The sequence below is a fragment of the Lynx rufus genome, unplaced genomic scaffold (assembly GCF_022079265.1).
Source record: "Lynx rufus isolate CCGP_SWC_20201006 ecotype Redwood Valley unplaced genomic scaffold, mLynRuf1.p SCAF_48, whole genome shotgun sequence".
Lineage (NCBI taxonomy): Eukaryota > Metazoa > Chordata > Mammalia > Carnivora > Felidae > Lynx > Lynx rufus.
In genome coordinates, this window is record NW_025814865.1 from 1041507 (window position 1) to 1068048 (window position 26542).

The 26542-nt window shown below is 43.3% G+C and overlaps 1 protein-coding gene across 1 annotated transcript; it reads left to right on the top strand.

Annotated features, from left to right (window-relative positions):
• Positions 1–24759: 24759 nt before the first annotated feature.
• LOC124525766 (myosin-1-like) lies at positions 24760–25800 on the top strand. The gene is made up of 2 exons (XM_047098348.1): positions 24760–24867; positions 25078–25800. Exons 1-2 carry the CDS (start codon positions 24760–24762, stop codon positions 25702–25704), a joined length of 735 nt encoding a protein of 244 aa, XP_046954304.1. The 3' UTR covers positions 25705–25800.
• Positions 25801–26542: the final 742 nt, after the last annotated feature.

Sequence of the window (26542 nt, forward strand, 5' to 3'; positions counted from 1 at the left end):
TGGAGGTTCCTCAGAAAATTAAAAATAGACCTACCCTATGACCCAGCAATAGCACTGCTAGGAATCTACCCAAGGGATACAGGAGTACTGATGCATAGGGGCACTTGTACCCCAATGTTCATAGCAGCACTCTCAACAATAGCCAAATTATGGAAAGAGCCTAAATGTCCATCAACTGATGAATGGATAAAGAAATTGTGGTATATATACACAATGGAATACTACGTGGCAATGAGAAAAAATGAAATATGGCCTTTTGTAGCAAAGTGGATGGAACTGGAGAGTGTGATGCTAAGTGAAATAAGCCATACAGAGAAAGACAGATACCATATGGTTTCACTCTTATGTGGATCCTGAGAAACTTAACAGGAACCCATGGGGGAGGGGAAGGAAAAAAAAAAAAGGACGTTAGAGTGGGAGAGAGCCAAAGCATAAGAGACTGTTGAAAACTGAGAACAAACTGAGGGTTGATGGGGGGTGGGAGGGAGGGGAGAGTGGGTGATGGGTATTGAGGAGGGCACCTTTTGGGATGAGCACTGGGTGTTGTATGGAAACCAATTCGTCAATAAAATTCATATAAAAAAAAAAAAGAACACTAAACCTGGATACTTTCCTTCCCACAGAGGAGGGAGAACCCGACCATGACTGTTCTGGAGTAGTGGATGAAGTCTACGCCAGCTTCCCAGACATCCAATACCAGGGTATAACAAGCTCAGGGATCACCCTGTTCGGCGATGGGAGCAGCTATTTAGAGGAGTGCAGCCAAAGAGCAGGGTATGCGGTCATCACAGCCACGGAAGTTCGGGAAGCCAAGGCCTTGTCGGAAGGATGGTCGGCACAATGGGCTGGACTCAGTATGCCTTAACCTGAGCCATCATTCTTAGCAAAGGTAAATGAGTTAACATCTACATCGATTCCCCGTATGGCTTCACTACTGTGCATGTACATGGGGCCATCTATAAAGAAAAAGGCCTCCTTACCACTTCAGAGAAAACTATCAAAAACGAGGAAGAAATACTAAAGCTTCTTGAGACCATATGGCTACCAGACAAAGTAGCTATCCTACATGGTAAGGGACCTCAGAAATGAGATGACCCCATAACTCAAGGAAATCACCTGGCCGACTAAACAGCCAGAGTGGCTGCCTGAGGTGACCCAGGTGAAGCTCCTACCTACACTCTGACTCTTGCGCCCCAGAAGGAAGCCTCCCCACCCATGTACACAAGTGAAGAAAGAAGTTGGGCCTCGACAGAAGTGGGCACACTAAGCAAAGATGGATGGTGAGTCTTGTCCCATCATCTATGTGAAAGCACCTAGTGAAGGAAGATAACTAACTCACCCTCTTAGGGAAAACTGCTCTAGAGGTCCTCTTCAAAAAGAACCACGATATCAGCCAGCTGCTGGCATTATGCCAGGCTGTCAGTGAATAATGTGTAACGTGTGCCAAAAACAATGCTTGCTCGGCCCCACGGCCCCTGCCTGGCTCACAAAGGATGAACTTAGGGGTGGACTTTACCAACGTACAACCAAATAAAGGGTTTAGGTACCTCCTTGTCATAATCTGCACCAATTTGCGATGCGTCCAAGCATTCCTGACCAGAATGGAATGAGGTCAGGAGGTGGCCAAAGCTCTTCTATGGGAGATTGGGCACCAGGAGACTCTGTGTGGGTCAAAGATTGGAAGAAGGAACCTCTTATACCATGGTGGACTGGGCCTCACACTGTTATTCTAACAACTCCCACAGCCCCCAAAACTTCAGGTATCACCCCGTGGGTCCATCACTCCACAGTTAAGAAGTCCAACTCAGAAGGACCCACAACCTGGCGAAGTGATCCAGATCCAGTCATCCCGCTTAAACCTACCCTCAAAAGGGAACTGACCCCTGAGGTGTCCAGCCCTGCTCCAGCCACACCAAGGGAGATGGATGGCCTGCACACAGCAGAAGCTTGAGGAATCAATGCGTGAACCACGCCCAGAGGTTTGAATGCAACTCTGCCAACCCTTGCCCCTTCCTGGTGTCATAAGCCTGGTCTTACTTCTTACTGTTGGGCTGATAGAGACTGCGCCAACAAGCTGGACATGGTGCAAAAGATGCATCCTGGGCCTCACATACCTCCTCTGGATGGGAGGGTTACCAAGTATTGCCTGTATATTATGATAACCACTCTCACCCTCACAACTGCCGCTTATCCACTTTGCCCCCACCATTGTCATAGGACAATAAGGGGGTCCAGGGGGTTCAGCATCTTTCCCTCCCTCCACAAAGATTGCTACATGGGAAAAACACCCACTCTCTGTCGGTCACCTGGTGCCCCAAGTGCTAAGTATTGGACCGAGGATATAACCAAAACTATCAGGAACCCATGTCACAACAAGGGCCTCCAGAGAGGGAAGCGAGCTTGCTACACTTACCTTCCTCAAGGGGGAATCTCGAACAGGGAAGGGCTGCACTACAGGGCCCTTCAAAAAGTTATAAAGCATACCCAGGATAGGGTAATACAAGCCATAAAGGCGACCACTCTGCCAGCAGCCTACCAACGTTTGAAACTTCAGCCGTCAATCAGATGCCTACCAATTCCCCACTCCAGCATTGGGCCGACACTGCTCTACTAGTCCTCCATAAGATAGATAATCACATGCAAACCTGCTGGATGTGCTTGCCCCTCAGCCAGAGGACTTACTTAGCTACTCCGATCCGTTTGACCTGGGAAGCTCCTGAAAACCTCAAAACCAACACCTCTGTCTTAATTGGACCCCTGGCACTAGGGTCCATCTCCCAATGCCGACAATCTCATCCGTACAGTCCCTGAATTCCCTGTCTGTGAGGAAGAGATATAACCTTAATGAGGACTACAACCCTATGTTGCACCCTTGGGGTGTTCTATCTGTGTTGTAATTCGGCCTATCGATGCTTAGAGGCCAACTGGACTCAGAAATATTATTCCATCTACCGGACCCCAGAGATATTTGTATACACTGAAGATCAGTTCCTAACAACCTTTAGCCCCAAGTCTCAGGCTAAACGGGCAGTCCTGCTACCTGTTCTGATAGGCTCAGAAATTGTGACAGGAATAGGAACTGGATAAGGGGGCATAGGTTTATGCATAGGACTGTACCATAGACTATCTCAAGAGCTAAATGAAGACATGGAACGGGTGGCCGATTCTTGGGTAACCTTACAAAACCAAATGAACTCTCTGGTGGCAGGAACCCCCCAAAATAGACAGGCCCCCGACCTCCTCACTTCAGAAAATGGAGGGACTTGCATCTTTTCGGTGGAGGAATGTTGCTATTTTTTAAACCAGTCAGAAATACTTACAACTAAGGTTAAGGAACTAAAAAAGAAAAATAACAATAATAACAATAATAACAATAATAATAGTAATAATAATAATAATAATAATAATAATAATAATAATAATAATAATAATAATTCCACATAGACAACAGGAAAGTACCAATCAATGGAACAAATGAGATCTCATGGATTGGGATCCTGGCTTCCTGCCCTGGCAGGGCCCCTCTTCTCCATAATTTTACTTGTACCCATTGGCCCCTGTATACTGAATACCATAATACATTTTATTGAAAACACTGTTGCTCGCCAAACTACTGCAGGCATCTTAGCCTTCTGAGGGTACCAACCTAAAAAACTGAAAGGTGATACCTACTAAAAAGGTTTCTTAAAAGGCATAAAATGGGATAATGTTGGAGAAGTGAATAAAATACTGCACCAAAGATGGCCGGTGGGACTAAAACGAACTCTGGTCTCTATCTTAGAGACCCCACCTCCTGGTTCTTCTTCCTTTGTTTTCTGTGTGCAGGAAAACCCCCACCGATATGGCAGCGGATGACTGTAAATTTCCTGCCCCACTTGCATTCAGCGCTCAGACGTTTGGAGAAACAGGGTCCTCTGAGCCCGCCGTTCCACCAAGATCTGCAATCCAAAGAAGATCTCCAAGCGCCACTTGGTTTTTCCGCCAGCGTTCCAGCCTGGTTCTGTAACATTATAAACACAGAAGTGAGCAAGACAGACCAAGTCCCTTCCTATACAGTATAAGGAGGCAGAGGACCATTAACTGGTAAACAAGTAATTAACAAGTGTACAAGGGTAATGAGGTGCTGGGACTCAACCAGCTCCAAGTTGTCGACAGCAAACATATGCTATATCACCCATCTCATGTATGGATCATAGTTCTAAGTGTTGTGACATTTATAATTGATACACGTGATAACTGCCAGGGTATTTCCCCTTTTCCCAAGTTACATTTATTTTGAAGAACTTATGTGAGTTAATGAAAGATCCTGGGGATTCCGAGAATCAATAGATGCTGGTGGACCAGGTTTGAAATAGCAGCCCCAGAGGTCAAAAGACACAATATCCAATCATGTGTTTTTTTTAAACAACTTCATTAATGTTTAACTGATATACACAAACTGTACATATTTAAAGTACGTAATTGGTGGAGCACCTGGATGGCTGTCACTTGAGCATCAGACTCTTGATTTTGGCTCAGGTCATGATCCCAGGTTCAATTAAGCCCTTTATTGGGCTCCATGCTAAGCATGGAGTCTGCTTAAGATTCTTTCTCCCTTGCCTCTCTCCCCCAGTTATGAACGCTTCATCTCTGTCTCTGAAAAAAAAAGCCCTAATAAATAAATTACTTAATTAATAATTAATAATTAATACTAATAAATACAATTACATAATTTGGTAAATTTTGGTCACATATCCACCAATGCATACATAACAAGGAAAAGAATATGTCTGTCACCACTAAAAATGTCCTTGTATCCCTTAGATATCCCTCCGTCCCCCACGTCTTCCCGGTTCCCATTCCTAGGCAATCTCTGGTCTGTTTTCTGTCCCTACATATTACCTTGCATTTTCTAGAATACTATACAAATAAAATCATATAAGACATACTCCTTAGTATTTAGGAGTGGGGAGTTTACTTCTTTCACTTAGTATTTGGAATATTATCCATAGTGTTGTGTGTATCAATAGTCTGTTACTACTTTGTTTATCCGTTCACATGTCAGTGGACATTTGTATTATTTCCACATTTGGCGTATTTATTTCTTTTTATGAGAGAGAGAGAGTGAGAGAGAGGGAGTGAGAAGGAGAGGGGAGGGTGGAAGGAGAGTTGGGGGAGAGATAGGGAAAGGGAGATGGAGAGGGAGAGGGAGATAGAGAGGGAGAGGCAGAGGGGGAGGGAGAGAGAAAGAGAAAGACAGAGCAGAGGGAAAGAGAAAAAGAATCTTAAGCAGCCTCCATGCTTAGTGTGGAGCTCAATGTGAGTCTCAATATCATGACCCTGGGATAATGACCCAAGCAGAAATCAAGAAATCGACCAACTGTGGCCCCAGGTGCTCCTTAGGCTATTGAAAACAAAGCTATTATAAACATTCATTTTTTTCTTTTCTTTTCTTTTCGTTTCTTTTCTTTTCATTTCTTTTCTTCTCTTTTCTTTCTTTCTGTCTTTTTTTTTTTTTTTGATCGTATACTTTGATCCCCCTAGGGAAAATATTTGAGAGTAGATTTGGCTGAGTCATAGAATAGGGATTTGCATTTTTTTTCAGTGGAAGGAAAGAGATGAATATACAACTGGACTATCAAATAAGAGGTGGATAGAGGACTGGCTTACTGGTCTACCTCCTTTTACTCTTTCAGCCATCCTGGCCCTGGGCTCCCTCCAAATTGAAGAATCAGTGTCAGAAGACCTGAGATTCCCCCGTAGGTATCTGACCCCAGACAGAATATTAGCCTGTCTTAGCTGTTCAAATGAGGATAATGATGGCTATCATCTGTGGAGCACTTGTTCCGTGTTGTCAGGTGTTGGATTAAGCACCTTGCCAATACTGTCATTTAATCTTTTTGACCCTTTCTTATGTTTCCATTTTATGAATTAGGCAACTGAGTTTCAGATGCGTTAAGTAATTGGTCCAAGATAACACAAACACGAGTGGTGTGGCTGGGATGGGCACCAACTCTGCTCCTATGCCAACATGCATGCTCTCGCCCATGTTACACTGCCTTCCAATGAGCATGTTAAGGGTTTGGAAAGCTAAGGGCCACCCCCGATAAAGTAACATGGATCATGTTGGTGCCCTAGCTAAGATCTTTTTCTCTTACCTTACCGAAAACATTTTCATATTAACTGAAACACTAGTCCCTGCACAAGACAACTTTCCTCGAATTTCTCTTAACGCTATACACTGGTGAGAATATAAAAAGCAACGACTTCAGAACTTGAAAGTTAGCAATAGGAGGTGAATGAGGGAAGGGAAGCAAAACAAGAATGACCCTGTGATGGTTATTATTACGTGTCTACTTGAGTTGGCCGTGGGGTGCCCAAGACTAAACATTTTTTCTCGGGATATTTGTAGGATGTTTCTGGGTGAGATTAGCGTTTGATTTGGTGGACTCAGTAAAGCACTATCGTCCCCAGTGAGTGTGGGCAGCATTCAATCTCCTGAGGTCCCGATGAGAACACAGGGTAGAAAAAGGAAGAATCCATGTCCCACCGCTTCTTTTCTCAGCCTTAGAAGGTGATCGTGCTTAGAGGCAGAGCACTGGGTAGGGGTAGGGTTGGTTCCCTGGAAGTGCCTTTGGTCCAACCACCCACAGTGATGTGATTTCCCTGCAGGACTGAAATGAGGGCCCATGTGCAATTATGGGTCAGGGCTAGCGTTGGAAGGGCGGAGCCAAACATATGGGTGGGCCAGACTGAAACTGTCTCAGGATCTCCTCCTCCATCTCCATCACGGCCGTGGAAATGTCATGGAGAGAGTGTGACTTCCACACAGGATTTTCCCCAATGGTAATTGGCCCCAATCCGTTATTTCTTTTAGACGTCCATGCTAGGTGCCTTTAGGGCCAGAGCCCAGGCCATCGTTAGGGTTAGGTCCTAGCTACCTGCATGTAGATTTCCTGGTTTCCCAATACCATTTGTTGAAGAGACTGTCTTTCCCCCATTGTTTACTCTTGCCTCCTTTGTTATAGGTTAATTTACCACATAAGCATGGGCTTATTTCTGGGCTTTCTATTCTGTCCCATCGACCTATGTGTCTGTTTTTGTGTCACTACCCATACTAATTGGTTTACTTGAAGCTTTGTAGTACATCTTGAAATCTGGGATTTTGATACCTCCAGGTCTGTTTTTGTCTCTCAAGATTAGTTTCACTATTCAGGGTCTTTTGCGGTCGCATACAAATTTTAGTATTAGTTGTTTCAGTTCTGTGAAAAGTGCCTTTGGTATCTTGATAGGGATTGCATTGAAACTGTAGAGAGTTATGAGTAATATGGACATTGTAATGATATTAATTCTTCCAGTCCATGATCATGGGATATCTTTCCATTTGTTTGTGTCATCTTCAATTTCATCATTGACTTATGGTTTTCACACTGCAGGACTTTCACTTCTTTGGATAAGTTGAGTCGGAGCTATTTTACTCTCTCTCTTTTTTTGGTGCAATTATGAACGGTGTTGTTTTCTTAATTTCTCTTTCTCTGACTTCATTATTATTATATAGAAACGCTACCAATTTCTGTGTATCAGTTCCATATCTGCAACTTTCCTGAATTCGTTTATTACTTCTAGTAGTTTTGGGGGGAAAGTGTCAGGGTTTTCTATGCGTATTCTTATGTCATCTGCGGATAGTGAGAGTTTAGCTTGTTTACAAACGTAGAGGACTTTAATTTCTTTTTTCTTATCTGATTCCTGTGGCTAGGACTTCTAGTGTTATATGAAACAAGAGTGGCAAAAGTAGACATATTTATCTTGTTCTTGATCTTAGAGGGAAAGCTCTCAGGTTTTCACCATTAAGATGTTAGGTGTGAACTTTTTAATATAAACAATATACAAAATAATATTTTCATGTGTTGAGGCATGTCCGCCCCCCCCGACTTTGTTGAGAACTTTTACCATGAATACATGTTAAATTTTGTCATATGCTTTTTCCGCATTTATTGGTATAATCATATGATGTTTACCCTCCGTTTTCTTGAGGTGGGATATTATGTTGATTGACTTGATGAGCCATCTTTGTTTTCCTGGAATAAGAGCCACGGACTCATTTTAGTGTGTTGTTGAGTGGAGTTTGATAATATTTTACTGAGGATTTTAAAGTCTATTTGGTTTGATATAGGTGTTGCTACCTGGTTCTGAGGTGTTGTTGTTGTTTGATGTTATTTTTGTTGTCCTTGTTGTTGTTTGCTTTCATTTGCATGGGAAATGTATCTCCATCCCTTCACTTTCAGTCTGTATGTGTCTAGGTCTGAAGTGAGTCTGGGCTAGGCAGCATATGGATGAGTGTTGTTTTTTATCCATGCTGTTACCCTATGTATTTTGACTGGAGTACTTCAGCCGTTTATATTTAAAGTAATTGTTGACCGTTATGTACTAATTGTAATTTTGTTCTTTGTTTTCCGGTTGCTTTTGTAGTTCTCTGTTTCTTTTTTTTCCCCCGTACTCTATTTCTTTCTCATAGATGAATTTGTGTTGTGCTTTTCTTGGCTTTCTTTTTCCTTATTTTTCATGTGTTTTTGTTTTGAGTTTGTTATCACAAGGCTTACATATAACATCCCAAGGAAACAACAGTCTATGTTAATTTGGTGGTCACTTGAATATAAACACATTCGAGAAATTTAAGAAGACTAACCTTTGGGGCAACTGGGTGGCTCGGTCAGTTAAGTGTGCAATTTCGAGCTCAGATTTTGAGATCTGTTTCTCAAATCATAGGTAACTTTTGCTTCTCTCTTACAACTTTTGAAATTCTTTATTAATCTTTACACTTTGACATTTTAATTATTATGTGTCATAGTGTGGGGCTCCTTGGTTTCATCATGTTTGGAACTCTGTGCTTCTTGTCCTAGATGTCTGTTTTCTTCCCTAGTTTTGGAAAGTCTTCAGTTATCTTTTCTTCAGATACTTTTTGTACCCCTTTTCCTTCTTGTGGAATCCCTATTATGTGGATTTTTGCTCACTTGATATTTCCAAAGTATCCCTTAACTTATCCTCATTAGAAAAAAAAATCTTTCTGCTGTTTGTTTTGGGTGCTTTCCCTTAATCTGTCTTCCATATCCACTGATATGTCCTTCCTCATGCCGTCTTCTACTGTTGATTCCCTCTAGTGTTCTTTTTTTTCCCTGCTATTATCTTCTTGAACTCTGATTTTGTGTGTGTTTGCTATCTCTTAATTAAGGGTCTCACTTCGTTCTTGTCTTTTCTCTGCAGCCCGGCGAGCATCTTGACCATCATTAGTTCATATTCTTTATTTAATCGAGGCAAAATGCTTACCTCCATTTCAGCTCTTTTCTGGGTTTTTTATTGTTCTTTCTTTTGGAGCATATTTCCCTGTCTCTCCATTTTGCTTCTCTTTCTGCATTTGTTTCTATAGATCAGGCAGAGCAGCTACTTCTCCTACACTTGAAGGAATTGTCTTATCCATGATTGTCCCCCTGGGTAGACTCTGTGTGCAAGTTGGTGACATTTGCTGACTGGCTGAGGCCGTGGCTTGCATGGACAGGGGATCCTGGGGCTTTCTACATAGCAGGCGCCCTCTCAGGATAGTTAAAGCTGAAGTGAACGCAGACTGGGGTGTCCCAGGATTCTGTGTGTTGAGGGTACCCTGGCAGGATGGCTGAAGCTGAAATGAATGCAAGTTGAGGCATGCTGGGGTGCTGTGTACAGGTACCCTGTACAGGGTGGCTAGAACATAAGCAGTCTGGGGGTTAGGATGTCCTTGATCTCTCTATGCAGACGATTCCTGGGCAAGATAGGTGAAGCTAAAGTGCGTACAAGCTGAACGCACCTGGGGCTGTACATGCAGAGGATACCTTGCCAATATAGTTGAAGCTGAAGTGGATATAAACTAGTGTGTACCAGGACTTTCCACGGAGAGGGTGCCCTGAAGGGGCCGTGGGAGCTGAGGTGGGTTACAGTCCAGGAATGGCTCTTTCTATATGCTAGTTGCTCTTTAAACTGCATTGATGAAGGGGGGAAAAAGCATGTCGTGTGTGTGTGTGTGTGTGTGTGTGTGTGTGTGTGTGTGTGTGTGTGTGTCCAGTGCAATTGGGGCTCGTGTGTATTGTGGGCCTGGAACTTACTGAGGCAGCAGGCCAGCTACAGCAACTGGACCCTGCTCTGGTCTATGCATTTAAGGTGGATGGACAATGTGGGGCAGCTGGGTGGCTCAGTGGATCGAGTATCTGACATCAGCTCAGGTCATGATTTCACAGCTCATGAATTTGAGAACCACATTGGGCTGGATGCTGTCAGTGTAGAGCCTTCCCTGAATCTTCTGTCCCCCTCTTTCTGCCCCTGCTCTGCTTGTATTCTCTGCTTCTCAAAAATAAGTAAACAAGAAAAAATGTGGATGTAAATTGTCACCCTGCCACTCTCCCGTCTCTATGACCCAGAGAGAACTCCTGTGGCTCTTCTGACGTTGACAGAGTTCTACTGCTCTCTTTTATATGACAGTTGTTCTTTTCAAACTGCAGTGCATTTTTTTTTTTGTCTTTCTGTTTTCTGCCCAAGGACAGAGGAGTCTGTTTCTGGTCCTTCCCCAACTGCCCTTGGCAACGTTAGGGGTGAGTGTTTCCTTTGTTACTGTCTCACTGTCTTGCTGTTGTCTTTTGATTTTCTATGTTTTGTTAGGCACCATCTGTGCAGTCAGTCCTCAGCTCCTCAGGAAAAATTGTTATATCAATAGGTGCAATCCCCAGGGAGCTGGACAAATTGGAAGTACACCTTCTGGCTGGTTCACCAGAAAATGTAGTCAGGGAGTTCAGGCACAAGAGCACCTCGCTCCAGGGACCCAAAAAAGGTGAGGTTTGGCTACTCATTACTGACAAAATCTCAATTCAAAGGAACTAGTGGAGGTGAAACAAATGGGGGAACTTATCCAGAGGCCAACACCAGACATACAGCAGACTCACATCAAAGACTCTCTGTAAAGTGCTGAGAAGACCTCCAGGTTTATGTAAGGAAAATGTGGGACCAAAAAAGGTAGGTCACTAAGGTCAGGTTGGTCATCGTCTTGGGCTTGAGGGTGGAGACTTATTGGCTCAGGGAGTCCTTATTGCTAGAGGGGTAGTTTCAGTTCCCATGAGGTGATACTTTGTTTTCAGGATCCTGAATTAAGAGATAAGCTGAGAGTGGGGAGGGGGCGCCTGGGTGGCTCAGCTGATTAAGCATCCGACTTCAATTCAGGTCATGATCTCAGGGCTCCTGGGTTCGTGCCCCACATTGGGCTCTGTGCTGACAGCTCAGAGCCTCGAGTCTGTTTCAGATTCTATGTCTTCCTCTCTCTCTGCCCGTCCCCCACTTACGCTCAGTCTCCCTCTGTCTCAAAAATAAATAAACATAAAGAGAGAAGCTGGAAAGAACAAGTGAATCAATTAGAACGTTTAAGGTCAATGTGGAGGTAGTTGAAACCTTCTTTCACCTTGGAGGAGTTGAGTTCAAGGCCTTCCTACACAGCCATCTTGAACTGAAACGAGAATAGGGTCCCTCTGAATCCTATTCTGGTTGGGGGAAGTTTGGGAGAAATCCAAGGAAGGAGACAATAAAAGCAGGGAATCTGCCAGTTCTGTGTACAAATCGACATAAACACCAGTACCTCCCCTGATTACAAGCGTGGCATGTACAGCAAAAGGCATTGAAAAGGCCTTCGGATTGGAAAAAGTAAAAATAAAAAGTATCTCGATTCTTTTATTTATTTATTTTTCAATTCATATTTTGGAAAGAGAGAATGAGCAGAGACGGGGAGAGAAAGAGACAGAGAAAGACAGAGAGAGAAGCTTAAGCAGGCTCCATGCTTAGCACAGAGCCCCAAACGGGGCTCAATCCCCTGACCATAGGACCATTACCTGAGCTGCTGAACAGAGCAGTCTGGTAGTCAACTGACGGAGCCATCAAGGTGCCCTGAAAACTGCCTCAACTCTTAAATCATGTGATTATCAACATGAAACAAATTCTAAGGAGCATACATCAGTTTTCTAGAACTCAAACATAATTAAATAAGCCCCAGAATACACGGTCAATATATAAAACTCAGTTTCATTTTCATACATAAGCAATGAACCATTAGAATATGAACTTTTTTTTAAAGAACCATTTAAAATCACACCAAACATTGAAATACTTACATTTAAATCTAACAACCATGCACAGGATCTGTACGCGAAAAGCCACAGAAGGCTGATTGGGTAAATCAAGGATGATATAAATAAATGGAGAGATATGCCATATCTATCCATGGAAGCCACGCTAGTAAGATGCCAATTATCAACTTTATCTAGAGATTCAACATAATCCCAGTCGAAATCCCAGGATTTTTTTTGTGGATATCAGCAAGCTGATTCTAAACTATGTGTGTGAAAAGACAAAGGAACGAGAACAGCCAAACAGCTCTGAAAAATAACCAAGTTGGAGAACTCATGTTGCACAATTTTAAGACTTAATACCAACATCCAGTAATCAAGGCAGTGTGATATTGAAGAAAGATGGGCACACAGATCAAGAGATAGAACAGAGAATCCAGAAACTGACCCCATACACAAGCATCCTCACCAAGCTTCTGATAATGACATATAGCCAACCCAACAGAAAAAGGGATATAGTCTTTCACGAGTGTTACTGGAACAATAAAGTGTTCGTATGCAATAGTAATCAATTAACTAAGTAATTAATTGTTTAATCAATCGGTTCATTGATTAATTAATTAATTAATTATTTATTTAATTAATTAATAGAAGCCTTGACCTAAATTCATCACTTATGCAAACATTCACTCAAGTGGATCATAGATGTAAGTGTAAAGTACAAAATTATAAAACATTCTTAAGAAAGAAGGAGTGATGTTGATTCATTGAATCATTCAATAAATACTTTTGGAGCATTTAGAATGAGACCACACAGTCTATGCCCTGAGAATCCACTAGTGAACCAAAGGAGCAAGGATCACTGTGCTCTTGGTGCTTAATAGTCCAATGGGGGAGATTGACAAAGATAATGGAACTAGAAACTATGGTAGAGAATAATGAATGGGGGAAAAAAAGTAAATACATCTTGGAGAGGATATAAGCATTGGGAGAGGGTGTGTGAAATACTAGACAGGGTGAAATACTTGACACAGAGGGCCCTACTGAAAAAGGTGTCAGTTGAATAAATACCTCACGGAAATGAGAGAACTACCTGCTGACAGGAAGGTGATCGAGGCAGAAGGGCCCACAAATTCCCCAAGGCAGGAGTGTGAACGTGTGTACTGATGGGAAGCAAGGAGGCCAGCATAGACAGAGAAACGAGGATGAGAAGCAGGAGGAATAAAGAGGTGGAGGTTTTGGGTCAAGGAGGAGAAAAAGAGGATGAGGGAGAGAAGGGTGTAAAGACTGCCAGCAATAGACAAGGTGAAGCGAAATCTGGCCATACCTGTTCCTCCGCTTCACATTACCGGCTGCAGTTCTTTTTATTTTTTAATTGACATTTACTAAACTATGTCTACACCATGAAAAGCTAATTCTACTTGTAGCAACTAATTGAAGCAAGAAAATGGAACATCCTAAATGATGAATAGCCGTATTTAAATAAGTTATGGCATGGGGCGCCTGGGTGGCTCAGTCGGTTGGGCGTCCGACTTTGGCTTGGGTCATGATCTCATGGTCCGTGACTTTGAGCCCATGTCGGGCTCTGTGCTGACAGCTCAGAGCCTGGAGCCTGCTTCGGATTCTGTGTCTCCCTCTCTCTCTGACCCTCCCCCGTTCATGTTCTGCTTCTCTCTGTCTCAAAAATAAATAAACATTAAAAAAAATTTTTTTAAATAAGTTATGGCATGCTATGTGGCCTTTACAATTCATAGCCCTGCAGAACGTTTATGTCCTAGTGAAACACTCCTATCACTAGAGGACCAAAAATGGGATTCACAGCTACATAGCTAATTTTGGTTAATGCATGTACATATACCTCTTCCCTGACGATTATACCACAGTGGTAGAGGTGCTTACCACCAGGGGCACCTGAATGGCTCACTCGGTTAAGCATCTGGCTCTTGATTCCAGCTCAGTTATGATTCCACAGAGTGTGGGATCAAGCTCCACATTGAGCTCTGCACTGACAGCGTGGAGCCTGCTTATGATTCTCTCTATCTCTCTCTCTCCTCCCATCCCCCACTCTTGCTCATCTCTCTCTTGTTCTCACTCTCTGCCAAAAATACATAAACATAAAAAAGGTGTTTAGATATGCTTATCTCCAGGTGTTTGACTTATGACCATTTTTCTTTCTTTCTTGTTTATTTTCTAAATTTTCTGCAATAAACTTTAAGACCGCCATAATCATAAAGTAACATTTCAAATAAATGATTTAGTCTAGTAACAGATAAATAAATAAAATGTGTCAATTCATAAATTTATTAGGTCCATTCAACATATCAAGGATAGTTTCAAACAGTCCAGTGTGATTCCTTCAGCAGACTCCCCTCCCACCGGATTTGACGTTGACCCAACCACTTCACCAAGAAAGATTTCTAAACTTTGACCATGTTTGAGTGTTTATAAAAGTTTCTGAAAGCATGCAAGACCTCATCCTTGCCTTCAAGAAACTTTCAATATTTGAGGGTAGAAAAAACCCAAACACCATACAAAGCACAGTGAGACTTCAAGGTCAAGTTTCATGTATCAGGAGAAGTCCACTGAGCCGAGTTGATCAGGAAAGGCGTCTCAGAGGCATAGCACAAAGAATCTTAAAGGATGACCACATTTCTAGTTGGCAGGCAGAAAGGCGGAGGACAAAGGAGACAAAAGCAAATGTGCGGGAATAAAGGAGGGGCAGGCATTCCGAGAACAGTGAGAACAACCCTGTTGGAGCTTGAGGTTCGTCTACAACAGGGGCCATTAAGCATTTGTGACGATGACAAAGACTGGGTAGAAGATGATGTACCTACATAACCCATCGTGTCCATACTCTTATGTAAGAAGGTCTTGGTGATAGCGAAGAATTGGAGACCATCAGTTAGAACCTCAAGATGGTAATAACGAAGCAATTTGTAGAAACAAAACAATGAAAAGATAAAATTCTAAGCAAAATTCTCTAAGCATATGAATTAACACCCAATCAACAATCAATTGAAATGTATGACCAACCTAAGACCCCTCTTGTGTTTCTCTGTTAATGGGGCATTGTCTTCATTTGCTCAAGAGGGAAAGAGAAGCATTGTCAGTCCTCCCCTCCTCAACGTCTTTCCTGTGATCCACTCAGCAGCAGGGGCTCTCAACTCCACCTCCAACGTATGCCAAGCCAGCTAGTTCCTCACCACCTTCTGCCTACTCTCCATTTTCGTTCTTGGCCCTATGCTGCCTTTCCCTTCCCACCAAAACCCCAGTTCATTCTTTTCACTGCATCCGGAATGCAATCCAAAAATCCTGAATCTGAGCAGTTCATTCCTCTGCTTAAGACAACCCTCTAATCTCCACTGTACTCAAAATGACACATAGAATCTGTAACGTGACACCCGACGTTGGCAGTCCTGCCTTGTCACTGCTCTAATGCCATCTTTCCTCATTCTCCTTTCATTAGGTGACCGGGACGGTCTCTTCTCCTGGTTGCTCCAATTAGACCCACGTAGGTTCCGCTTAGAATGCATTTTGTGTTCGCTAGTTTCCTTACCAATTCTTGGTACGGGTCCAAGTTTGAATAAAGGACTTTTCTCTCCAACAAACCTTTGTTGGCCAATGCTCTAATCTACACTTTGTGCCCTGTGCCATTCCTTCTCATAACATTTAGTCTTTTATTTAACAGCATTTGCCACAAGTTGTAATTACACGTGTACCTTTTGTAGCTAAGGTTTGAAACATCCTGAATATATGGAGCGTGCATGTTGGATTATCACTGTGTACTTGAACCTAATAGCAGCTGACATCTAAGGTGTTCAATATGTGTATCCACGATGCCTGAAATAGGGGATTTTTAACTATCTCCCGGTGTGCTAGACTGCAATATACATTCAAGTCTTCAATAATCTCTACCACCAAATTTAGTATACATATACAAAAAAGGGAAGGGTCACGTCCTCAAGCATAAGAGAAACATTTTGCCTCGTTGATAGCTTCTATGGTGTAGCTTACATTTTGACCTACAAAAGACCCCACCCTGGAGATACAGTTTGTATGGATGCAGTGACAACTATGAGGAAATCACAACAAAATACAGTGTTAATGGAGTGTAATGTGCCAGGAGTTTTTCCACACGTTTTACAGGCATTACCTATAATCTCACCACTATACTGGATATAGGCGTTATACTTCCCCTTTACAAATTGGAAAAGCAACCTCGGAGGTATCATTTGCCTACAATCTAAGATCTGGCTGGTAGAAGAAAGAGATGGGGCCAGGGAATTTAAAAAATCCACAATTTTGCCCAAGGTAACCTCTGGGAAATCAGAAAATGAGCGGCTTTCATAAGTGCAGCTGCCTAGAGCTTTTCAGAGGAGCTGTCTGTGTGGTGCCGGGGCTTTGGCGCCATCACATCTCCAGGATCTCACTACCAGGAGTAACCCCCATTGTTGGGAAGGGCAAGAACACCCATCCATGGCCACTTAAGGTGTTTTAACCCCTGTCAAGATAGTGCAAACCTCCAATTACTTCATTTGGTACTTCAAGGAACACATCAAAGCACACCTCGTGGGATTTTCAAAAATCACGCTGAGATGAGAAATCAAACAACAAAAGTCATAGCAACACGAAGCAAGTAACACTTTCCAAAACACACCTCCTGAAGGGCCAGGCCATGGAGAGGGTATGAGCCCACTTTAATGTAGCAGTGCTCTCAGGTGCAGAGCACATAAAACAAAACAAAACAAAACAAAACAAAACAAAACAACAACAACAACGTTACAACACACAAGGGATAGAAAACTATCCAAAATGATGAAACGGAAGAATTCCCCTCAGACGAAATTCCAGGAAGAAGTGACTGTTAAAGAATTGATCAAAATAGATAAAAGAATACATAAAAGATGCAACAAGAATGTAGCATCATAGTCATAAGATGAATCACTGGGCTTCAAAAAAGGCATAGAAGACAACAGAGAATTTATTATTGCAGTGATAAAAGAACTAAAACATAGCCATGGTTCATTGAAAAGGCAATGACATAGAGATTGATTTTCATCACTGATACTAAAACAGATAAGCTGGAACCTTGGATGTCCATTACCCAAGTTAGTAGTTATGCGATTGTAGCAAAAGCTTATTCTAAAAAAACCCCGATTAAATAATGAAAAACAGAGAGCTAAAATATGTCAAGGTTTAAATACCTAGCATGAGCCGTGCAGCTGTATAGTTGTTTAAAATTCTAGGATATCAAATAATATTATGTGATAGCCATTGTAACACGTGCAAAGTTCACCATGTCGACCTTTGCTCTTCTAAATGTGGAGTAATAAGTTATTAGGCCTTATAGAATGTCTGAAAAAATGAATATTAAAAAGTTTTTGAAAGTATATGTTTCTAGTGAGTTTGGTCATGTCAAATAAAGTGTGTTATTTCCAACACCTATTCACGTGCACTCTTATTATGGCTAGAGTCCATAAAAAGTTATTGCACAATTGCAATAAACATGATTACCAGTGCAATCTATTTTTTTAATTCCATTTGTTCCTTTATTTGAAAGCCAGAATAGAGCATGGAGAATGTACCCTGTAGGTTCTGGAGTCTCTCCTTGATTCCAAATGTCTTATTTGGGCTGCTACCATAAAGACGGTAAAACAATAGTATCTGTACTGTGAACATGTAAAATTTGGCACACCTCACTAGTATTACAATTTTGCTGTTTAGCATATGTGTTTACAAGTACACACGTGTGCACCGGGTGAAGTTAGATGTTTCATACTTCTATCCATATCATGAGGGATTCAATATGTTTTAAAGAGTTAGATTCCAGTTACCAATTCTAATGTGGGATAACATGCACAGTTCTTGCTTATTTGTCACTTATTGTGCAATTATGAAGTTAACATAGAGCCCAAAGGGTAAATTCTTTTTTAACTACACTTAACTGAACATATATCATTGAAAGTCAAACTTTGGCCTTTCAAAGATGACATGGACTGAACGCGGAGAACCCAAAAGACTCCATGAAAACGCTACTAGATCTGATACATGCATTGACCAAACTCACAGGATACAAAATCAGTGTAAAGAAACTGGTTGCATTTCTATACACCAATAAGGAAGCAACAGAAAGAGAAGTCAAGAAATCAATACCAGTTACAATTTCACCAAGAACCGTAAAATCCCTAGCAAGCAACCTAACCAAAGATGTAAAAGATCTGTACAGTGAAAAGTATAGAAAATGTATCAAAGAAAATGATGAAGACACAACAAAATCAGAAAACAAAAACAAAACAAAACAATCCATGCCTATAGAGTGGAAGAATGAATACTGTTAAAATGTCAATACTACCGAAAGCAATCTACACATTTAATGCCATACCAATCAAAATTGTACCAACATTCTTCTCCAGACTAGAGCAAGCAATCTGAAAATTTGCACGGAACAACCAAAGAACCTGAGTAGTCAAAGTTATGTGGAAAAAAGAAAGCCAAAGTGGGAGGCAGCCCAGACTTTCGCCTCTCCTACGAAGCTGTAATCATCAAGATAGTATGACATTGGCACAAAAACAGGCCCATGAACAAATGAAACAGCATAGCGAACCCAGAAGGGGCCCCACAAATGTATGGTGAACTAATCTTTGACAAAACTGGAAAGACAATCCAATGGATAGAAGACAGTCTCTTTTTTTTTTTTTTTAAATTTTTTTTTTTTCAACGTTTATTTATTTTTGGGACAGAGAGAGACAGAGCATGAACGGGGGAGGGGCAGAGAGAGAGGGAGACACAGAATCGGAAACAGGCTCCAGGCTCTGAGCCATCAGCCCAGAGCCCGACGCGGGGCTCGAACTCACGGACCGCGAGATCGTGACCTGGCTGAAGTCGGACGCTTAACCGACTGCGCCACCCAGGCGCCCCAGAAGACAGTCTCTTTACAAAGGGTGCTGGGAGAACTGAACAGCAACGTGATGAGGAATAAACTAGATGACTCTCTTACAACGTGCACAAAAATAAATGCCAAATGGATGAAAGACTTAAATGTGACACAGGAAACCATCAAAACACTAGAGGAGAAAAGAGGAAAAAAACCCTGTGACCTCAACTGCAGCAATTTCTTCCTTGGCATGTCTCAAAAGACAGGGGAATGAAAAGCAAAAATGAATGATCAGGACCTGGTCAGGGTAAAAATCTTCGGCACTGCAAAGGAAACAATCAGCAAAATTAAAAGGCAACCGATGGAAGGAGTGAAGATATTTGCGAATGACATATTGGACAAAGGGTTACTATACAAAATGTATAAAGAACTTACCCAAGTCACACCTGGAAAATGTACTACAGTGAAACAATGGGCAGAAGACATCAATAGACACTTTTCCAAAGGAGACATCCAGATGGCCCACAGACACATGAAAGGATGCTCAACATCACTCATCATCAGGAAAATACAAATCAAAGCCACACTGAGATACCACCTGACACTAGTCAGTGTGGCTAAACTGAGCAACTTAGGGAACCACAGATGCTGGTGAGGATATGGAGAAAGAGGAACCCTCTCTCACTGTTGGTGGGAAAGGAAACTGCTGCACCACTGCAAGCATGAAACCTACAGACATCACAATGACTCTAATCGCATATCTTTCCATCATACCACGGAATTTCAATGGACTAAATGCTCCAACCTAAAAACATAGCGTATCAGAATGGATAGAAAAAACAAAAACAAAAAACAGAACAAGACCCATCTATTTGCTGTCTACAAGAGACTGATTTTAGACATGAGGACACCTTCAGATTGAAAGTGAGGGGATGGAGAACTATCTATCATGCTACTGGAGGTCAAAAGAAACCTGGAGTAGCCAACTCATATCATACAAAGTAGAGTTGAAATGAAAGGCTGTAACAAGAGATGACGAAGGGCTTTCTATATTAATTTCAGGGTCTCTCCATCAGGAAGAGCTAAAAATTTTAAATGTCTACACACCAAATTCGGAGACACACAAATATATAAAACAATTAATTAAAAACATACAGAACCTTGTTGATACGAATGTGGTAATTGCAGGGGACATTAAATTAAACACAGAAAAAAAGATGGAACATCTCCAAAAGCATGGAGGTTAAAAAACATCCCACTGACGAATACATGGGTCAACCAGGCAATTTGAGAAGAAATTAAAAGATATAAGGAAACAAATGAAAATGAAATACAACAATGCAAACCCTTCGGGATGCAGCAAGGGCAGTCCTGACAGGGAACAACAAAAACAACAAAAACACAACACAACAACAAGAACAACAACAACAACAACATCCACAACAACAACAACAACAACAACAACAACAACAAACATTGCTATCCAGGCATATCTCAAGAAACAAGTAAAATCCCCAATACAAAAACTAACAGCACACCTAAAGGAACTAGAAGCAGGACAGGAAAGACACCCCAAAGCGAGCAGAAGAAGAAAAATAATAAAGATCAGAGCAGAAATAAACAATATGGAGTCTAAAGGAAAACAGTAGAGCACATCAATGAAACCAAGAGTGGTGTTTTTGAGAAAATACACAAAATGGATAAACGTCTAGCCTGGCTTCTCAAAAAGAAAAGAGAGGGGACCCAAATAGGTCAAATCACGAATGAAAATGGAATTATTACAAAGAATCCCTCAGCAATTCAAGCATTCATCAGGAAACACTATAAAATCTTCTATGCCAACAAATTGGACAACCTGGAAGAAATGGACAAATGCCTCCATACCCACACACTTCCAAAGCTCAAACGGGAAGAAATAGAAAATGTGAACGGACCCATAACTAGTGAGGAAATTGAATCAGTTATCAAAAATCTCCCAATAAATAAGAGTCCTGGTCCAGGTGGCTTCCCTGGCGATTTCTAGCAGACATTTAAAGCAGAGATAACAGCTATCCTTCCCAAGCTGTTCCAAAAAGTGGAAATGAAAGGAAAACTTCCAGACTCATTTTATGAAGCCAGCATTACGGTGATTCCCAAACCAGACAGAGACACAGAAAAAAAGGAGAATTACAGGCCAATATCCCTGATGATATCTCAACAAGATACTAGCAAATCACATTCAATAGCATATAGAAAGTATTATTCAACATGATCAAGTGGGATTCATTCCTGGCCTGCAGGGCTAGTGCCATATTCACAAATCAATCATTGTGCTACATCACATTAATAAAAGAAAAGATAAGAACCCTAGTACACTGTCAATAGATGCAGAAAAATGTATTTGAGAAAATACCGGATCCTTACCTAATACAAACCCTCAAGAAAGTTGGGATAGAAGGAAACTACTTTAAACATCATAAAAGCCATTTATCAGAAGCCCACAGTAAATATCGTCCTCAATGGGGAAAAACTGAGATCAGGAACAGGACAGAGATGTCCACTCTCACCCGGGTTGTTGAACACAGTGTTGGAAGTCTTAGCATCAGTAATCAGACAGTAAATGAAATTAAAGGTATCATCATTTGCAACGGTGAAGTCAAACTTCCACTTTTTGCAGATGGCATGACACTATACATGGAATTTCCGACAGACTCCATCAAAAGTCCGCTAGCACTGATACATGAATTTAGCAATGTTGCAGGGTACAAAATCAATGTACAGAAGAAATTGGTTGCGTTTTATACACCAATAATGAAGCAACAGAAAGAGAAATAAAGAAACGGATCCCATTTACAATGCACCAAGAGTCATAAACTACGTAGGAATAAACCTAACCGAAGAGGTAAAAGATCTGTATGCTGAACACTATAGAAGGCTTGTGAAGGAAATTGAAGAAGATACAGAGAAAGCAAAACACATTCCATGCTCGTGGATTGGAAGAATAAATATTGGCGAAATGTCAATACGACCCAACGCAGTCCTCACATGATATGCAGCACCAATCACATTGCACCAGCACTCTTCTCCAAGCTGGAACAAGCAATCATAAAATGTGTATGGAAACACAAAAGACCCTGAATAGCCAAAGTAATACTGAAGAAGAAAACCAAAGTGAGAGGCACCACAATGCCAGACTTTCGCCTCTACCACAAAGCTATAACCATCAAGACAGCATGGTATTGGCACAGAAACAAATACATAGGCTTAATGGCATAGAATAGAGACCCCAGAATTGGACCCACATACGTATGGCCAACTAATCTTTGACAAAGCAGGAAAGAATATCCAATGGAAAAAAAGACAGTCTCTTTAACAAATGGTGCTAAGAGAAGTGGACATCAACATGCAGAAGAATGACACTAGAACAGTTTCTACACCACTCACAAAGATAAACTCACAATGGATGAAGGACGTGAATGTGAGACAGGAAACCATCAAACCCTGGAGGAGAAAGCAGGAAAAACCCTCTTTGTCCTCAGCGTCAGCAAGTTCTTAGCTGACACATCTCCAAAGGCAAGGGAATTAAAAGCAAAATGAACTATTGGCATCTCATCAAAATAAGAATCTTCTCCACAATGAAGGAAACAATCAACAACACTAAAAGGCAACTGACCGAATGGGAAAAGATGTGTGCAAAAGTCATACTGGATAATTGGCTAGTATCCAAAACCCGTAAAAAGGACTCACCAACTCCACACCCGGAAATCAAATAAACCAGTGAAGAAACGGGCAGAAGACTTGAACAGACACTGTTCTATAAAAGACATCCAGGTTGTCAAGAGACACATGAAAAGATGCTCAACAGCACTCCTCATCAGGGAAATCCAAATCAAAACCGCACTGAGATACCACCTCATGCCAGTCAGAGTGGCTACACTGAGCAAATTAGAAGACTATAGATGCTGGTGAGGATGTGGAGACACAGGAACCCTCTTGCACTGTTGGTGGGCATGCAACCTGGTGCAGCCGCCCTGGAAAACAGTGTGGAGGCTCCTCAAATCATTCAAAATAGATCTACCCGAAGACCCAGCAATAGCACTGCTAGGAATTTACCCAAGGGGTACAGGAGTGCTGAGACATAGGGGCGCATATACCCCAATGTTTATAGCACTACTTTCAACAACTGCCAAACTATGGAAAGAGCCTAGCTGTCCATCAACTGACAAGTGGATAAAGAAGTTGTGGTTTATGTATACCATGGAATACTACTTGGCAATGAGAAAGAATGAAATCTGGCCATTTGTAGCAACGTGGATGGCACTGGGGGGTATTATGCTACGTGAAAGACGTCAGGCGGAGAAAGACAGATACCATATGTTTTCATCCATGTGTGGATCCTGAGAAACTTAGCAGAAGACCACGGGGGGAGGTGATGGGGGGAAAAAGTTATAGACAGGGAGGGAGGCAAACCGTAAGAGACTCTTAAGTACTGATAACAGACTGAGGGTTGACGTGGGGTTGGGGAGAGGGGAAAGTGGGTGACGGGCATTGAGGAGGGCACCTGTTGGGATGAACACTGGGTGTTGTGTGGAAACCAATTTGAAAATAAAGTACATTTAATGAAAAAGGAAATCCAGGGGCTGCTCTTACTGAATATGAGGATAGCGTTCCATTTTCAGCACTTTATGAACGTGAGGTCGTACTGGCCTAAGCTGCGTAGATGAAAGTTTGGTTTGTGTGTTTAAGAAAAGGAGTTGAGTAAAGACAGAGGCCTCTCACATGTATCACGTTGACCTTGGCACGTGTCTCTTCTGATTGTTACCATGACTTATCACTTTTATTGATTCACATAGTTTGGTGTCATCCTTTCATGAGGAAGTGGATTTCAATTGATCACGGTAGGTGGTCCTTGTAATATTTTGTGAATCATTTGTGTATGTGGTGATGATGGCTGGACCATGCTGGTTGCTTTCAAAAGCACTTACACGGACGGTGTAACACGTGTTCTACCCTTGGAATCCCATACGGTCTTTTACTACCTTGTGTATGACTTCCCTGAGATATCACGAATTGGTAGGTACCGAATAGGTTTTAGTGGCACTGGATGCCCTAATGGCCACTCACGCAGAATTCGTTGACGCTTTGCTCTCAAGCACACAATGACTCGGTCTTCCCTAAGCTGCGTGAACGTGAGCATGGATACTAACTAGGCAAACGGTTTGCTGCTGCTGTGAAGAACAGCTTCCTGAACTGTGAGCTATAGCAACACACATACGGGACCCTAAGCAAGGCACAGTATATCTGTATTCTTTGAAAGAGTAGAGTAGTTACTTCAATTTGGCTTTCGGTGCGTTGCATGACAAGGCATTTAATTAGCTAAAACCCTCTTAGCGTCATGTTTGATTGCAAGTTGTGTGTACCCTCCACCGCTAAGTGTCATCTCATGTTAGATGGAATTAATGGAGGCTGAGGCACCAGTGCATTCACGTCGAGGACAACCCTCTTGAACTCGTCAAGGACTATGGGCCTTCTCAGGAAAGATTACGTGCAGGTCTTTCTGGAGGGCACAATCTTAAACACAGCCCAACCTAAGGCAGCTTGGGGCAGCCGGCAGTGATAAGATAGGCAGACGTTGTGACCTCACAAAGCGCCTGGTCTCCTAGCAACCGCGGTGTAACTCTCACAGCCTGCCGCCCGGTTTGGCTTCGCGGTAGGAAATTCATCAGGGCCCGGCGGCGGCGGCGGCGAGACCTGGCAAGCGCGGGCGGCCCCTAGCGGCCTCACATCCTGAGCCGCATGAAGAGGCGGCGGCGCAGGCCCCGGGAGGCCCTGGCCCCGGCCGCCCGGGGAGGAGCCTCTAGCGCTGCAGGAGGGGCCGCGCTGGAGGCGCCTGAGGAGAAGGTGGTGTACACGCGGTGGCAACCGTCGCAACTGTCGCTGGCCAACAGCAGCAAGGCGCTGATCGACGCTTTCAAGCTATTCGTGCCCCGCAGCACGGAGTTCATGAGCTCAGACGCGGAGCTCTGGAGCTACCTCTGCAGCCTCAAGCACCAGTTCTCCCCCCACATCCTGCGCAGCAAGGACGTCTACGGCTACTCCTCCCTCCTGGCCCAGGTCCCGGACCCCCGGCACCAGCCCCCCGAGGCCCGCCTCCAGACGCGCCGGCCAGCTGCCAGGAGGAGGCGCCACCGAGCCCGGACGGTCGCGGTCGGCCAGAGGAAGGTGCCGCCCCCGCCGCCGCCGTCCCGCGAGCACAGCAGCCCCCGCAAGCCCGCGGCCCCCGGGCCCTGCTCCGGGGGCCGCACCCTGGAGGAGAGTGGGAGGGCGGCCACCCCGACGCTGACCACCTTGCCCACCATCCGCGTAGTCGGCGACGTGTGGGTCGAGAGCAGCCTGGCAGAAGCGCGGCGCCAAGCGCGCCAAGTCCTGGGAGTGAACCTGGCACCCGTGGTGAGACTCTGCCGCTTCCCAGTGCCTGGGCTTGAGATGCGGGCCACCGCCGCGCGACCTCTCAGCCCCGGGACGGGTTGTGCCTGGAGGGATGAACCAGTGAGAGCCGGGCCCGCGTCCCCTAGTGCACTTTACGGGCGAAGAAGCACCAGACGGTCCCGGCCCGCGCCCCCGGGATGCGGCGCCGCCTTCTGGGACTCCGGGGCAGCTGTGCCCTCTGCTGCCTCCCAGCACCGGGTCTGCGGAGGGAGGAGACCCCTGGACCGCAAGGGAGGTCCCCTTGCTTCCTAAGCCCAGATTGAGAGGTCTCCAGGACTGTAGGGGCAGATCCGTGTTCTCTCTTGTTCCCTCATTGGTCTGAAGTCGTCAGAAGAAGCCATTCCACCCCCACCCTCTCCAAAGGAATTTGGTTCCATGCCTGTGTAATAAAGCTGGAGTTTCTTTGCTGTTCACCCACCTCCCGGCTCCTCCCGCCAATTTCTTTCTTTCTTTGTGTGTGTGTATATGTATATATCTTCTAGGATGTTTTAAAGTACATATTCTTTAAATGTTTAGAAGAGACAGTAGAGAAAAAAGAGTGTGACTTAGGGGTCTGCACTCAGATTAAAATAAGATTACTGAAGTGTAGTACACATTCAAAAGGACATATATTATTGTTTTCATGTTTGTTTATTTTTGAGAGAGAGACACCGTGGGAGCAGGGGAGGGCCAGATAGGGAGCCACAGGATCGAAGCAGGCTCCAGGCTCTGAGCTGTCAGCACAGAACCTGATGCGGGGCTCCAACTCACAAACCATGAGATCTTGACCTGAGCCAAAGTTGGACACTTAAGTGGCTAGCCACCTAGGCACGCAAAAAAGAACATATATTATTAGAAGTATTCTGAGCACAGCTTGATGCAATTAAGTTCAATATACTTGTGGAAACAGCGCTCATTAAAAAAAGGTACCAGGACCCCAAGGGACCACCTGTGCCTCTTTCAGTCACGGTCTATCACTCCTTGGGACGGCAATTATTCTGACTTCTTACAGAATATACAACTTTTGCTTGTTTTGGGACTATATAGAAATGGAATTATGTGTCCTACACCTAGCTTCCTTCACTCAAACTTATATTAGTGATATTCATGT

What these genes read in the sequence shown, in the direction of transcription:
- LOC124525766 (XM_047098348.1), top strand. Translation starts at nt 24,760, where the DNA reads ATGAAGAGGCGGCGGCGCAGGCCCCGGGAGGCCCTGGCCCCGGCCGCC. An exon ending in AGGCGCCTGAGGAGAAGGTG is followed by an intron (nt 24,868 to 25,077) that starts GTGTACACGCGG and finishes CTCCTGGCCCAG; the next exon opens with GTCCCGGACCCCCGGCACCA.